This window comes from Podarcis erhardii (genome assembly GCF_964252035.2).
Source record: "Podarcis erhardii genome assembly, chromosome: 3".
In the NCBI taxonomy this organism is placed as follows: Eukaryota; Metazoa; Chordata; class Lepidosauria; order Squamata; family Lacertidae; genus Podarcis; species Podarcis erhardii.
In genome coordinates this window covers 122,249,447-122,262,682 of record NC_138507.1, presented here as the reverse complement: position 1 = coordinate 122,262,682, position 13,236 = coordinate 122,249,447, and the positions used below count along the sequence as shown (strand labels likewise).

General features: G+C 49.1%; 1 protein-coding gene across 5 annotated transcripts in view; it reads left to right on the top strand.

Moving 5' to 3' along the window:
* EFR3B (EFR3 homolog B) overlaps nt 1-13,236 on the top strand; it is a 118,470-nt gene that overhangs the window by 12,909 nt on the left and 92,325 nt on the right. Inside the window, exon 1 of one of the 5 annotated variants that reach the window (XM_081854628.1) lies at nt 696-1,278. The exons of 2 other annotated variants lie outside the window; for them this stretch is intronic. In XM_081854628.1, coding sequence (XP_081710754.1) covers nt 1,218-1,278 — 61 coding nt within the window. In that variant the 5' untranslated portion in view covers nt 696-1,217. Of the gene's footprint in view, nt 1-695; nt 1,279-12,910; nt 13,013-13,236 lie in introns of those variants that run through there. 2 more of the 5 variants (XM_081854627.1, XM_081854631.1) reach the window with 2 other exon arrangements.

Genomic DNA, 13,236 nt, shown 5'->3' with positions numbered 1-13,236 from the left:
GATTTGCTTTATTAAATACGGCCTTGGTCCAGTATACCTGAAGGAGCGTCTCCACCTCCATCGTTCTGCCCAGACACTGAGGTCCAGGGCCGAGGGCCTTCTGGCAGTTCCCTGCCTGCGAGAAGCTAAGTTACAGGGAACCAGGCAGAGGGCCTTCTCGGTGGTGGCACCTGCCCTGTGGAACACCCTCCCACCAGATGTCAAAGAGAAAAGTAACTACCTGGCACTTAGAAGACATCTGAAGGCAGCCCTGTTCAGGGAAGCTTTTAATGTTTAATAGGTTACTGTATTTTAGTGTTTTGTTGGAAGCCGCCCAGAGTGGCTGGGGAAACCCAGCTAGATGGGTGGGGTATAAATAATTTATCATCATCATCATCATCAATACCTGCGAGGCAGGTTTGGCTGAGAGGCAGCAGCAAGCCCAAGCCCACCCACTGAGTGCCACAGATTTGAACCCTGATCTCTCTCGGGTCCTAGTCCACAAACGCCACACTGCCTATGGAGATACTGCCACTGAGGGTTGAACCTGAAGCCTTCTGCATGCAGAGCACGTGTCCTGCCAGTGATCTCGCAGCTCTTCTTGCAACCCCCTCCCCTCCAGTTTTCCCTACGCCTCCCATTCGCACAAAAAAGACCATTTAGCATTGTCTAATTTTTAACACAAGGCTGCGAGGGGTCCCCTCCTTTCAAGGCTGCCTCCTCCCTCCTGATTTCCTCTCTCGCTCTGATTGACAGCTCTTCAGGCAAGGGTTCAAAAAAGGAGAGGAGACAGAGGAATCCATGCTGATGCCTCTTGTAACTGAGAGAAGAGAGGGATCAAAAGGGAGCCAGCGGGGTGGGGAGCCTGGATTCCTGATGAGGCAGAATGAGAAGGTTACTAAATCCTTAGCTGAGAAAGCAAGAAGTAAACAGAAGCCCTTGAAAAGGGAAGGAGGAGAAGCTGGAACAGCAGAATCTAGTCCTTGAAGAAGCCGAAGGCTGGGAGTTGCTGATGCCCCAGTTTGCTGTGTCTGGTGCTCCCACCATCATCTCTCCCCCCCCCCCTCCCACCCTCCGGCACAGCGCAGCAGTTCTGAGAGGTGCAAGGGAGAGGAAGGAAGGACCACATATTCATTATCCAGGGCAGCTTGCAAGCCTGACAGCGAGCAAGATCTTCTCCTTGGAGGGATCAGGAGGAGGAGGCACAGCTGTTCTGCCTGCAGGCCAGAGGGAGCATCATGGCCTGCCGGAGAGGCCTGGTGGATTGCACGGCGGCCGTGGACAGACACATTTGCAACGGTAAAGACGAGACACTTGCATGGCCGCCGGGGGAGCATGCAATGAGGAGAGAGCGAGAGGATGGGGTTATGGGGCTGTAGGGGTCTTGGGCTCTGTTGCCGGCCTCGGACACAGGCTCCCTGTATCAACCTGGGCATGACACTTGTGAGACTGTAGAATTGTAGAGTTGGAAGGGACCCCCAGAAATCATCTAGTCCAACCCGCTGCAATGTAGATGGCGGCTAACAGATTGAGGTTGAATCCTGACAAGACAGAAGTACTGTTTTCGGGGGACAGAGGGCGGGCAGGTGTGGGGGACTCCCTGGTCCTGAATGGGGTAACTGTGCCCCTGAAGGACCAGGTGTGCAGCCTGGGAGTCATTTTGGACTCACAGCTATCCATGGAGGCGCAGGCCAATTCTGTATCCAGGGCGACTGTCTACCAGCTCCATCTGGTACGTAGGCTGAGACCCTATCTGCCCGCGGACTGTCTCGCCAGAGTGGTACATGCTCTGGTTATCTCCCGCTTGGACTACTGCAATGCGCTCTGCGTGGGGCTCCCTTTGAAGGTGACCCAGAAACTACAACTAATCCAGAATGTGGCAGCTAGACTGGGGACTGGGAGCGGCCGCCGAGACCACATAACACCTGTCCTGAAAGACCTACACTGGCTCCCAGTACGTTACTGAGCACAATTCAAAGTGTTGGTGCTGACCTTGATAGCCCTAAATGGCCTCAGTCTAGTTTTCCTGAAGGAGCGTCTCCATCATCATTATTCTGCCCGGACACCGAGGTCCAGCACCGAGGGCCTTCTGGCGGTTCCCTCACTGCGAGAAGTGAGGTTACAGGGAACCAGGCAGAGGGCCTTCTCGGACCTGCACATTGCGGGGTGTTGAGCTAGATGACCATTGGGGTTCCTTCCAACTCTATGGTTCCATAAGTCTCCTGCATGTCTCTCCCCTCTCTGGAAGTGCTCCTGCCATGGGGACCTCTTGGCTATTTTCTAGATAGGAGGGGGAGGCGGTGACACCATGGCAGAGCAGGTGTCTTGCATGCAGAAGGTCCTTGATTCAATCTGTGGATAAGGCTGGGGCAAGGCCTGTAACCTTGGAAAGCAGCTGCTGGTCAGTCCATCCAGTACTGAGTTAGATGGACCAGTGGTCTAAGTTGGTATCATGCAGTATATGTGTATATATGTGTGTGTGTGTGTGTGTGTGTGTGTAGTCATACCTCGGGTTACAGACGCTTCAGGTTGCGTTTTTTCGGGTTGCAGACCACCGAAACCACTGGATACAGGCTAACAGAGACTTAGGCCTCAAAATCATTTCAAAGGCCTGGAAACGATGCCTTATGAGGAACGGCTAAGGGAGCTGGGCATGTTTAGCCTGGAGAAGAGGAGGTTAAGGGGTGATATGAGAGCCATGTTCAAATATATAAAAGGATGTCACATAGAGGAGGGAGAAAGGTTGTTTTCTGCTGCTCCAGAGAAGCGGACACGGAGCAATGGTTCCAAACTACAAGAAAGAAGATTCCACCTAAACATTAGGAAGAACTTCCTGACAGTAAGAGCTGTTTGACAGTGGAATTTGCTGCCCAGGAGTGTGGTGGAGTCTCCTTCTTTGGAGGTCTTTAAGCAGAGGCTTGACAACCATATGTCAGGAGTGCTCTGATGGTGTTTCCTGCTTGGCAGGGGGTTGGACTCGATGGCCCTTGGGGTATCTTCCAACTCTATGATTCTATGATTCTATGAAACCTGGAAGTACTGGAACGGGTTACTTCTGGGTTTCAGCGGTCGCACATGCGCAGAAGCGCTAAATCACGCTTTGCACGTGCGCAGAAGCACCGAATCGCAACCCACGCGTGCACAGATGCACAGGTGCGGGTTGCAAATGCTGCAGGTTGCAAACGTGCATCCCGCACGGATCATGTTCACAACCAGAGAGTCCACTCTCTCTCTGTGTGTGTGTATTCTAAATTACATTTCAAAATATTCATTTAAACATCCTTAAATCAACGACTTCTCTTTCTATGGTTCATTTTGCATGCCATACATCCCTGCATATTTTACATAAACTAAACCATTCAGTAATCCATTATTACATCCATCAAAACTTATTTACACTGTTGAATTTATCTTAATGCTGCCACAATTTTCACACATATGTTCAGTAAGCGTTTTCCAGTCTTCTTTAAAGGTTCATTCTTCTTGTTCTCTTATTCTGTATGTTAAGTCTGCAAGCTGTGCGTCAGCTTAAGTTTGCCATTCTTCTTTAGTTGGGATTTCGCTCGCTTTCCATTTTGGGGCTAACAAAACATGGACCATAGTAGTAGCACACATGAATAGTCTTTTTTGACACCTGGGTCGCCTTACAGCTTCCTAAGTTTCCTTCACCCCCTAGAAACCTTGTGCTGGATGATTATGATGGTGATGATGATGATGATGATGATGATGATGTTGATGATATTTATCCAGCATTGCACCTCTCCTCTCCAGTTAGGACAGCGGTTCTCCTGGTGCAGCAGGAGAGGGTGGCAATTGCAGTGGGAAGATTTCAGGACAATCAAATAAACATTTGAACATTTCAGTGCAGCATAGTAGAGTACCTAAATAATTTCATTTCATTTTTCTTTTCTTTTTTTGGACACACGACCAGAAACAGTACCCTCACGTCTCTTCAAGAGCATTGGCTATTCTTCTACAGTTCTCCACCACATATCGCTGTGAGCAGGGATGTCCAACTCTGACAAATATGACAGATCAGAAAAGAGAAAGGTTTCTTTGTGTTGCTGAGGTGAAGAGAGTTTGTCTCTAATTAGACCTAATACAAATGAGATTGCCCAGCAGAAGCTAGCTCACACCTCTCAGTGAGTTTGCATACCTGCTTAAGGTACATATGTAAGAGGCTCGTTTCTAATTATATTTTGGGAGGGATTGTGTAGCTGCATTGTTTCATGCTCTCTGGGTGCCCCATGAGCATATTATAAAGCAGTTGTGCTCTGTGTTATAAATCAAGCGCTGGTGAGAACTGTTTCTTTTTGTTTTTTTTTTTTTTTTTTTTAATAATATTTATTAAAGTTTTCCAATTAATTACAAATTAATAAAACATCCACTTTCAAATCTTTTTCCAATTACATCCCTTCAGGACTTCCCCTTCCCTCCCCCCCTTGTATTCCCAATCTCTCAAATGATCTCAACAAGTTCTTCTCCTCAATTCAAACTTGTTATCCTTAACCCAAATTTTTTTTTTTAAAAAAAAACATTATTTTCCATTCCCCTAAAATCGGCTTATTCCCTCCACGAGTTCCCCCCTTTAGAATACCATATAGATGTATATAGCCTAAATAAAACATAGTTTACGCCTTTAAGGATTCCACATTTCCCACCCCCCCTTTTCCCGGTTGCATTCCCAATGTTCCTCAATGTCCGATATTTCCACGTCTCTCTAAATCATAGTCCTTTGCCAGTCCTCTTTAGTTTCGAATGTCCAATCGTGGAGGGATTCTGTCACAAAGAGAGGCCCATTTTTTCCATCCAGATTTTTATATCCAGGAGTGAAAAACTCCAAATTATAATCCTTAAGCTTGTCAAATCTGGATGTCCCAAATGTCCCCACTTTTAACTTGGTCCAATTCTTGTTATTTTGTTGTTCTTATTAATCACACTCCTCTTTCTATTTCTTTCTGTCCCTGTTTTCCTGCACAAATGTCCTAATTCCAAAAGTTAGTTCCTTTGCAGAGGCTTGTTATTCAGAAACAAAACATTACGTCAAGTTCCTTTCATTCCACGAACAGATGATTCCATTGTCTTCTTCGGTGTAGTAGCCTCTGTAGTCATAATAATGTTCCATTTCTGCAGTTTCCCAGGAGATAAACAGTTCAGTTCCAATTTCCAGCTAAAACTTGTAATGTCCCTCGGCTCCTCTAGGTGGATTGCAAAAGCTGGGTTCTCTTCCAGATCACATCCATTAGCCCTAGTAACTTTGTAATCCTTATTTAAAACAATTTGTATTCAATTTATAACAAATGTAACCAGCAAAGTCCTTGTAACATAGTCTCTATCTTATTTTCCGCTTTGACAGCTCTTTGACAGCTGTCAAAACTTGCCTTTCTCCTCTCCAAACTCCGTCATCGATCGCTCCCGGGGTTCCAGGGGGGGTTGTTTTTAAGTCCGAATTCTACTTTCCTCCTCCAGCTCAATCTCATATTCTTCACTCGTGAGGTTAAAAACTTGCCAAAATGATGTTACTCCGATCTCAGTTATCAGATCCTTTGCTTTGTCCCTTCTACAATGGAGGGGGTGGCTGACTTCCTTTTTTGCGCCTCCCCCGCTCGCTCCGAAATTTTTAAAATTTTTGTCCCTCTTTTTAATCCAAGTTCCAATTACTTACAGGTTGTTCTTTTAGGTCCGAATTTTCAAAGGAAGAAGCCAGCGCTCTCCGCCGAATGGCATGCGGCTTCGCACGGCAGGGATAGCAGAGGACTCAAAACACCACGCTTCTCCCCGGCACCCGATCCGTAGCCTTTAAAAAGGCTCCTTCACGAGTCGGGAGGGCGCTAACGGTGTCAGCCGAGTCTCCATGTCCACGGCCCCCGTGGCCGTGGTTTTTAAGGGTCCCCGCATCGCCGGTGCGGTAGGACCCAGCCCCTGCCGTGCAGGCTCCCTCCGGAGCTCGGAGGGAGTCCGCCATTCGGCGATGGCGCCGACCCGGAAGTCCGAGAACTGTTTCTTTTTGTTTCCCAATGTATTTCTTATCAGTGAAACTTTCAGTGTGGAGCAAGCAGATTTTCATTCTGAAAGTGTGGGAAAAGCAGAGGAAAAAGTTTGAGAATCACTGAGTTGGGGGAAAGTTCAGCCAGCGCCGAAGAGGGCAAAAGGAAAGAAGATTGATTTTTAGCAAATGGGATGTGTGTGTCTTACTTGCTGGGACTTCCAAAATCGAGGCGCTGAGGCACAGATTTGCACAACAGCTTTGCAAGTACCAGTTTATATGCAAGGATAGACTTTAAGTGTCCTAGAAAGCAAGGCAGCCCCTTTCCCACCCAAAGTGCTCCAGATAATAATAATAATATTATAATAATAATTTATTTATACCCCACCCATCTGGCTGGGCTTCCCCAGCCACTCTGGGTGGCTTCCCAAAAAATATTAAAATACTGTAATACATCAAACATTAAAAGCTTCCCTAAACAGGGCTGCCTTCAGATGTCTTCTAAATGTCTGGTAGTTGTTGTTCTCTTTGACATCTGGTGGGAGGGCGTTCCACAGGGCGGGTGCCACTACCGAGAAGGCCCTCTGCTTGCTTCCCTATAACTTGGCTTCTCACAGTGAGGGAACCACCAGAAGGCCCTTGGTGCTGAACCTCAGTGTCTGGGTAGATCTGTTTGTTTGCCGTACACCCCACCCCAGGTCATCCCAAACGGGTTCCTCTTCCATTCATTTGCCCCCAGTTAATTTCTCAACTCCAAATCCTCTGAAATTTGCTTTGATTCAGTTTAAGAAGGATGTTGACAAGCTGGAAGGTATGCAGAGGAAGGCAACCAAGAGGATCAAGGGTCTGGAAACTGAGCCTGATGAGGAACAGTTGAAGGAGTTGGGTATGCTTAGCCTGGAAAAGAGGAGACTGAGATGAGACAGGATAAAAGGTAAAGGTAAAGGGACCCCTGACCATTAGGTCCAGTCGTGGCCGACTCTGAGGTTGCGGCGCTCATCTCGCTTTACTGGCCGAGGGAGCCGGCGTACAGCTTCTGGGTCATGTGGCCTGCATGACTAAGCTGCTTCTGGCAAACCAGAGCAGCGCACGGAAACACCGTTTACCTTCCCGCCAGAGCGGTACCTATTTATCTACTTGCACTTTGACGTGTTTTTCGAACTGCTAGGTGGGCAGGAGCAGGGACTAAGCAACGGGAGCTCACCCTGTCGTAGGGATTCGAACCGCCGACCTTCTGATCAGCAAGTCCTAGACTCTGTGGTTTAACCCACAGCTCCACCCGTGTCCCAGGAGATAGGATAGCCATCTTCAAATATCTCGAGGGCTGTCCCATGAAAGATGGAGCAAGCTTGTTTTCTCCTGCTCTGGAGGGTAGGACTCGAACCCATGGCTTCAAGTTCCAAGAAAGGAGATTCAGACTAAATAATTAGGAACAACTTTCTGAAAGTAAGAGCTGTTCAGTGGTGGAGCAGACTCTCTCAGAAGGCTGTGGACTCTCCTTCCTTGGAGGTTTTTAAGCAGAAGTTGGGTAGCCATCAACCAGGGATGCATTGCAGGGGTTAGACAGATGACCTGTGGTGTCCTAGACAACTCTATGATTCTATGATCAACCCCCATGCATTATCCCACCTGATCCCCTGTAGTTAAAGTTACTTAGGAGTAATTTAGGCCCTAAAATTAATATCCCATGCAGTAAGCAATTTTGCAAACACCCCCCTGAAGACCAATTCAATTTCCCTTGGATTCGTTACCCATCCAGAATCACTCAGCCAAAGACTTGTGATGGGGACAAACCTCATGAACTCTCTTTCCCCCGGCCTTTAGCGGGTAGTGTCTACAGAAGCAAAACTGGCCATGGATTTGGGTGAGGACTTCACAAAAGGATCAGGCGAACTCAGAAGGCAGGAGAGGGCTGCCATGGCTGTTGGCTACGATAGCCAAAATGGATCTTACAAGATCAGAGGCAGTGTATCTCAGACAACCAGTTTGGAGGGGCAAATTCAATGGGGTGGCTGTTGCCGCCATGCTCTTCTTGGGGCTTCCTAGAGTGGGTTTCTGGTGGCCACTGTTGAGAATGGAATGGGGGGCAAGTTAGACCCTTGGTCTGGTCTGATAGGGGAAAGGCTTGGACCGTTCTTGCTTCGCGATTTTGAAAATGCCCTCTGTGCATGCTCAGCGGTGCTCTGGTTTTTTGCTCTAGGTGGTGCTACAATAAGTTGTTTGTAGGGGGACATGGGGTGGCGTTGTGGTCTAAACCACTGAGCCTCTTGGGCTTGTTGATTAGAAGGTCGGCAGTTTGAATCCCCGTGAGGGGGTGAGCTCCTGTTGCTCGGTCCCAGCTCCTGCCAACCTAGCAATTTGTAAGCACGCCAGTGCAAGTAGATAAATAGTTACCATTGCGACAGGAAGGTAAACGGCAATTCCGTATGCTCCGGTTTCCATCACGGTGTCCCGTTGCACCAGAAGCAGTTTAGTCCTGCTGGCCATATGACTTGGAAAGCTGTCTGTGGACAAACGTTGGCTCCCTCGGCCTGATAGCGAGATGAGGGCCGCAACCCAATAGTCACCTTTGGCTGGACTTAAATGTCCAGGGCTCCCCAGAAGCCTGCCCCACATAATGTCCTTTTTAAGAACATAAAAAAAGCTCAACAACTTTGGCTGTCCCCAACCAAAATCCTGGTTGTTGTTGTTTAGTCGTTTAGTCGTGTCCGACTCTTCGTGACCCCCTGGACCAGAGCACGCCAGGCACTCCTGCCTTCCACTGCCTCCCACAGTTTGGTCAAACTCATGTTGGTAGCTTCGAGAACACTGTCCCACCATCTCGTCCTCCGTCGTCCCCTTCTCCTTGTGCCCTCCATCTTTCCCAACATCAGGGTCTTTTCCAGGGAGTCTTCTCTTCTCATGAGGTGGCCAAAGTCTTGGAGCCTCAGCTTCAGGATCTGTCCTTCCAGTGAGCACTCAGGGCTGATTTCCTTCAGAATGGATCAGTTTGATGCAGTGGCGTAGCGTAAGTTGTCAGCATCCGGGGCAAGGCAAGTAATTCGCGCCCCCTAACCCATGGATTTGCGCCCCCTAACCCCCAGATGTTGCTCCCAGTGCGGCCGGCTCCCCCTGCACCCCCACGCTATGCCACTGGTTTGATCTTCTTGCAGTCCATGGGACTCTCAAGAGTCTCCTCCAGCACCAGAATTCAAAAGCATCAATTCTTCGGCAATCAGCCTTCTTTAGGGTCCAGCTCTCCCATACATCACTACTGGGAAATCCTGGTTACACCCATGCAAAGGAGCATTGGACAACGTTACACCCCCCCCCCGCCTGCTTTGCTCACTCCCCCTCGCCCCAGAAGACATCATTTATACATATCATGAGCTGCGCCCGCCCCCCCCCCTCTGTCTTCCAGTTTCTTAGGCTACCTGAGTAAGGAAATCTCTGGTGCATTTGAACATCCGGCGCAGTCCTTGCTCTCCACCAGCAGATGTATAAATAGCCCTTGCGGTCCGGAGCTGAGGCTGAGCTGATCCTCCCTCCACCCGTCCGCCCCCCCCACCCCACCCCCGGAGCTTTTGCTGACGTCACCCAGTGATGCAGTCAGTCAGTCCCGCCGCCCCCCTCGCCTGCAAAAAGAGAGAGATAATTCTGAAGCAGAAGCCGCAATTCTGCTCCGATTGTGGGTTCCTGTTTTAGGTGGGGAATTTCAACAGCAGAGAAAGATTCTTTTTTTTTTTTTTTCCTGGAAGAAGCTATTTAGAAACAGATCATCCCAATTTATTCAGGGGGGGGGGATCCCCCAGGCTGTATAATCTCCAAATTTGAGACCTAACATTTGCAATAATATTTGCTGCTGGATCTGAGCGTTTCAGGGGCAGCAGGAGGGAGGCAGAGCCGCAATGGATTTTTCAAAACATGATTGACTTAGGAATCATAAGTCGGAAGATTTGGAGGTGTGGCTTTTGCTTTTCTTTTAAATCGGTGTGGTTTTTTTTAAGAAATCTCCCTCAAAATTAAAATTCAGAAGTGATGTATTTTTAAATTATCTGAAATCTGAAATTCCCATTTCACTTTTTAAAATAATAATAATAATAAAACAATTTTATTTATATCCCTTATATCCCTTCCCAGCTGAGGCCGGGCTCAAAGTGGCTAACAACAATAAAAGTAACACAGCATTCTAAAATCAATGCATTGATTTATTAACAAACAAACAAAGTGCAAACATAACAACGAAAACGAAAACAGAGTCAAAAATGGAAGGACAAATGTACAGAGATCCAGGGCAGTTCTAAAGGGATAATAAGGTATTGACTCATGCAAAGGTTCCCTTTACAAACAGTAAATAATTATAAAAAATAACATTATTCCCCACCTGTGAGTTACTTCACAAGGGAGAATGAAGGTTCAATATAGTCGTGAATGAGTCAGATATCGGCATATCTGCTGATGACGCTGAATGAGACTGTGCCCCAGTATAGGTATAAAAAAAATCAGGCCATTTTCACTTTTTATATACTGTATATAATTTTTGAGCAGGGGGAGATTTCAGCTGTGTTGCAGTCAATAGAGGAGGGGGGCTTTGGGAGAGATTTCCCACTGCTCATATATGTAATTTTCCCTGACATTTCCTTGAAGTATAGAGTTGGAAGATACCCCTGGGGTCATCCAGTCCAACTCAGCTTGGCAGAAGCCAGGAGGTGAGAGATTTCTTCCAGGCCCAGGAGCCCAATTTCTGAATCAAGGGCTTCTTGAAGGAGCATCTCCACCCCCATCATTCTGCCCGGACACTGAGGTCCAGCACCGAGGGCCTTCTGGTGTTTCCCTCCCTGCGAGAAGTGAGGTTACAGGGAACCAGGCAGAGGGCCTTCTCGGTGGTGGCACCTGCCCTGTGGAACACCCTCCCACCAGATGTCAAAGAGAACAACAACTATCAGACTTTTAGAAGGCATCTGAAGGCAGCCCTGTTTAGGGAAGCTTTTAATGTTTGAGGCATTACTGTATTTTAATATTGTGTTGAAAGCTGCCCAGAGTGGCTGAGGAAACCCAGCCAGATGGGCAGGGTATAAATAATAAATTATTATTATTATTACTTCTTCAAGTCACAAGAAAGGAGATTCTCACTAAACATTAGGAAGAACTTTCTGAAGTTGAGGCGTGTTCAGCAGTGGTACAGTCTCCCCCTGGAAGCTGTGGCCTCCTCTAGTTCCTTGAAGGTTTTTAAGCAGAGGTTGGAGGGCCACCTGTCATGGATGCTTCAGCTGAGATGCCTCAATCGTCGGGGGTTGGTCTAGATGACCCCTGGGGTCCTTTCGAACCCTACAGTTCAATGATTCTTGGATTCCATAAGATTGGCATGACGATTTCCAGAAATTGTCCCCAACTCTTCCCTCTCCACCCAACACATATCATACAGGTGTGGGGGCAGAAGCAGGACAGCAGTTGGGGGGCCGCCAGTCAGGGAATCCTTCATTGCAGGGGGTTGGACTAGATGACCCCCAGGACCCCTTCCAACACTTCCACCATCCCTTCCACCTTCCCTTCTATGTGGGGCTACCTTTGAAGGTGACCCAGAAACTACAACTAATCCAGAATGCGGCAGCCAGACTGGTGACTGGGAGTGGCCGCCAAGACCACATAACACCGGTCTTGAAACTAATCCAGAATGAGGCAGCTAGACTGGGGACTGGGAGCGGCCGCCGGGACCACATAACACCGGTCTTGAAAGACCTACATTGGCTCCCAGTGTGTTTCTGAGCAAAATTAAACGGCCTTGGCCCAGTATACCTGAAGGAGCGTCTCCATCCCCATCGTTCTGCCTGGACACTGAGGTCCAGGACTGAGGGCCTTCTGGCGGTTCCTTCACTGCAAGAAGCAAAGCTACAGGGAACCAGGCAGAGGGCCTTCTCAGTGGTGGCGCCTGCCCTGTGGAACGCCCTCCCACCAGATGTCAAAGAGAACAACTACAGTGGTACCTTAGGTTACATACACTTCAGGTTACAGATGCTTCAGGTTACAGACTCCGCTAACCCAGAAATAGTACCTCGGGTTAAGAACTTTGCTTCAGGATGAGAACAGAAATCGTGATCTGGCGGCGCGGCAGCAGCAGGAGGCCCCATTAGCTAAAGTGGTGCTTCAGGTTAAGAACAGTTTCAGGTTAAGAACGGACCTCTGGAACGAATTAAGTACATAACCAGAGGTACCACTGTACCAGACTTTTAGAAGACATCTGAAGGCAGCCCTGTTTAGGGAAGCTTTTCATGTTTGATGCATTACGGTATTTTAATATTTTGTTGGAAGCTGCCCAGAGTGGCTGGGGAAGCCCAGCCAGATGGGCGGGGTATAAATAAATTATTATTATTATTATTATTATTATTATTATTATTATTACTACTACTACTACTACTATTATTATTATTCCACCATCGTGCAATTCGCTGGAGGTTTTGAATCAGACGTCCACCTGCCAGGGATCCCTTAGCAGCGATTCCTGCCTTGCAGCCCACCATTCTCTCCCCGAAGCCCCTCCTCAGGGTACCAGAGACCCCCACTCTTCCAACCCCCCCCCCCAGACGAGGGTGTCAAACCAAGGACTCCCCCCCCCGGGGTGGGATGGACTAGATGGCCTCTGGGGATCCCTCCTCCCAAGCCCACCACTCTCTCCCCGAAGCCCCTCCTCAGGGCACCAGAGCCCCCCACTCTTATGACTCCCTCCAGAGGAGGGTGTCTAACCCAGGATCCCCCCCCCCCCAGGGATGGACTAGATGGCCTCTGGGGAACCCCCCTCCCAAGCCCTCCAGTCTCTTCCCGAAGCCTCTCCTCAGGGTACCAGAGACCCCCTACACACACTTCCAGAGGGGCGCTTCTAACCGAGGACCCCCACCCACCCCCTCTCCGCCCATGCGCAGAAGACCCCCCCCCCCCGTTCATTCATGCCCGCCTGTCTCCGCCTTCTCCGGGGCTCCGCCGCGGCGGTGAATGAGCGGCGCCGCAGAGCGAGCGGGGGAGCGCGGCGGAGCGGGCGCGGCGAGCCGGGGCTCCGCTGGCGAGCCATGTACGGTAAGGCGGGGGGCGCGCGGTGGGGGGGGGTACCCGCTTGGCTCTCCTTTTCCCCAACATCACCAGGGACTGGCAGCTTGCACCCTCCGTTTGCTGCGGGTTTTGCTTTTTCCTTTCTTTCTGCCTGGTTCTCTCTCTTTTTTTGGAGTGGGGGGGGGAATGTTGATCGTGCCATCGTCCCCCTGCCCCCCAAATTCCGTCCACGAAGGTCACTTTCCAGCTAC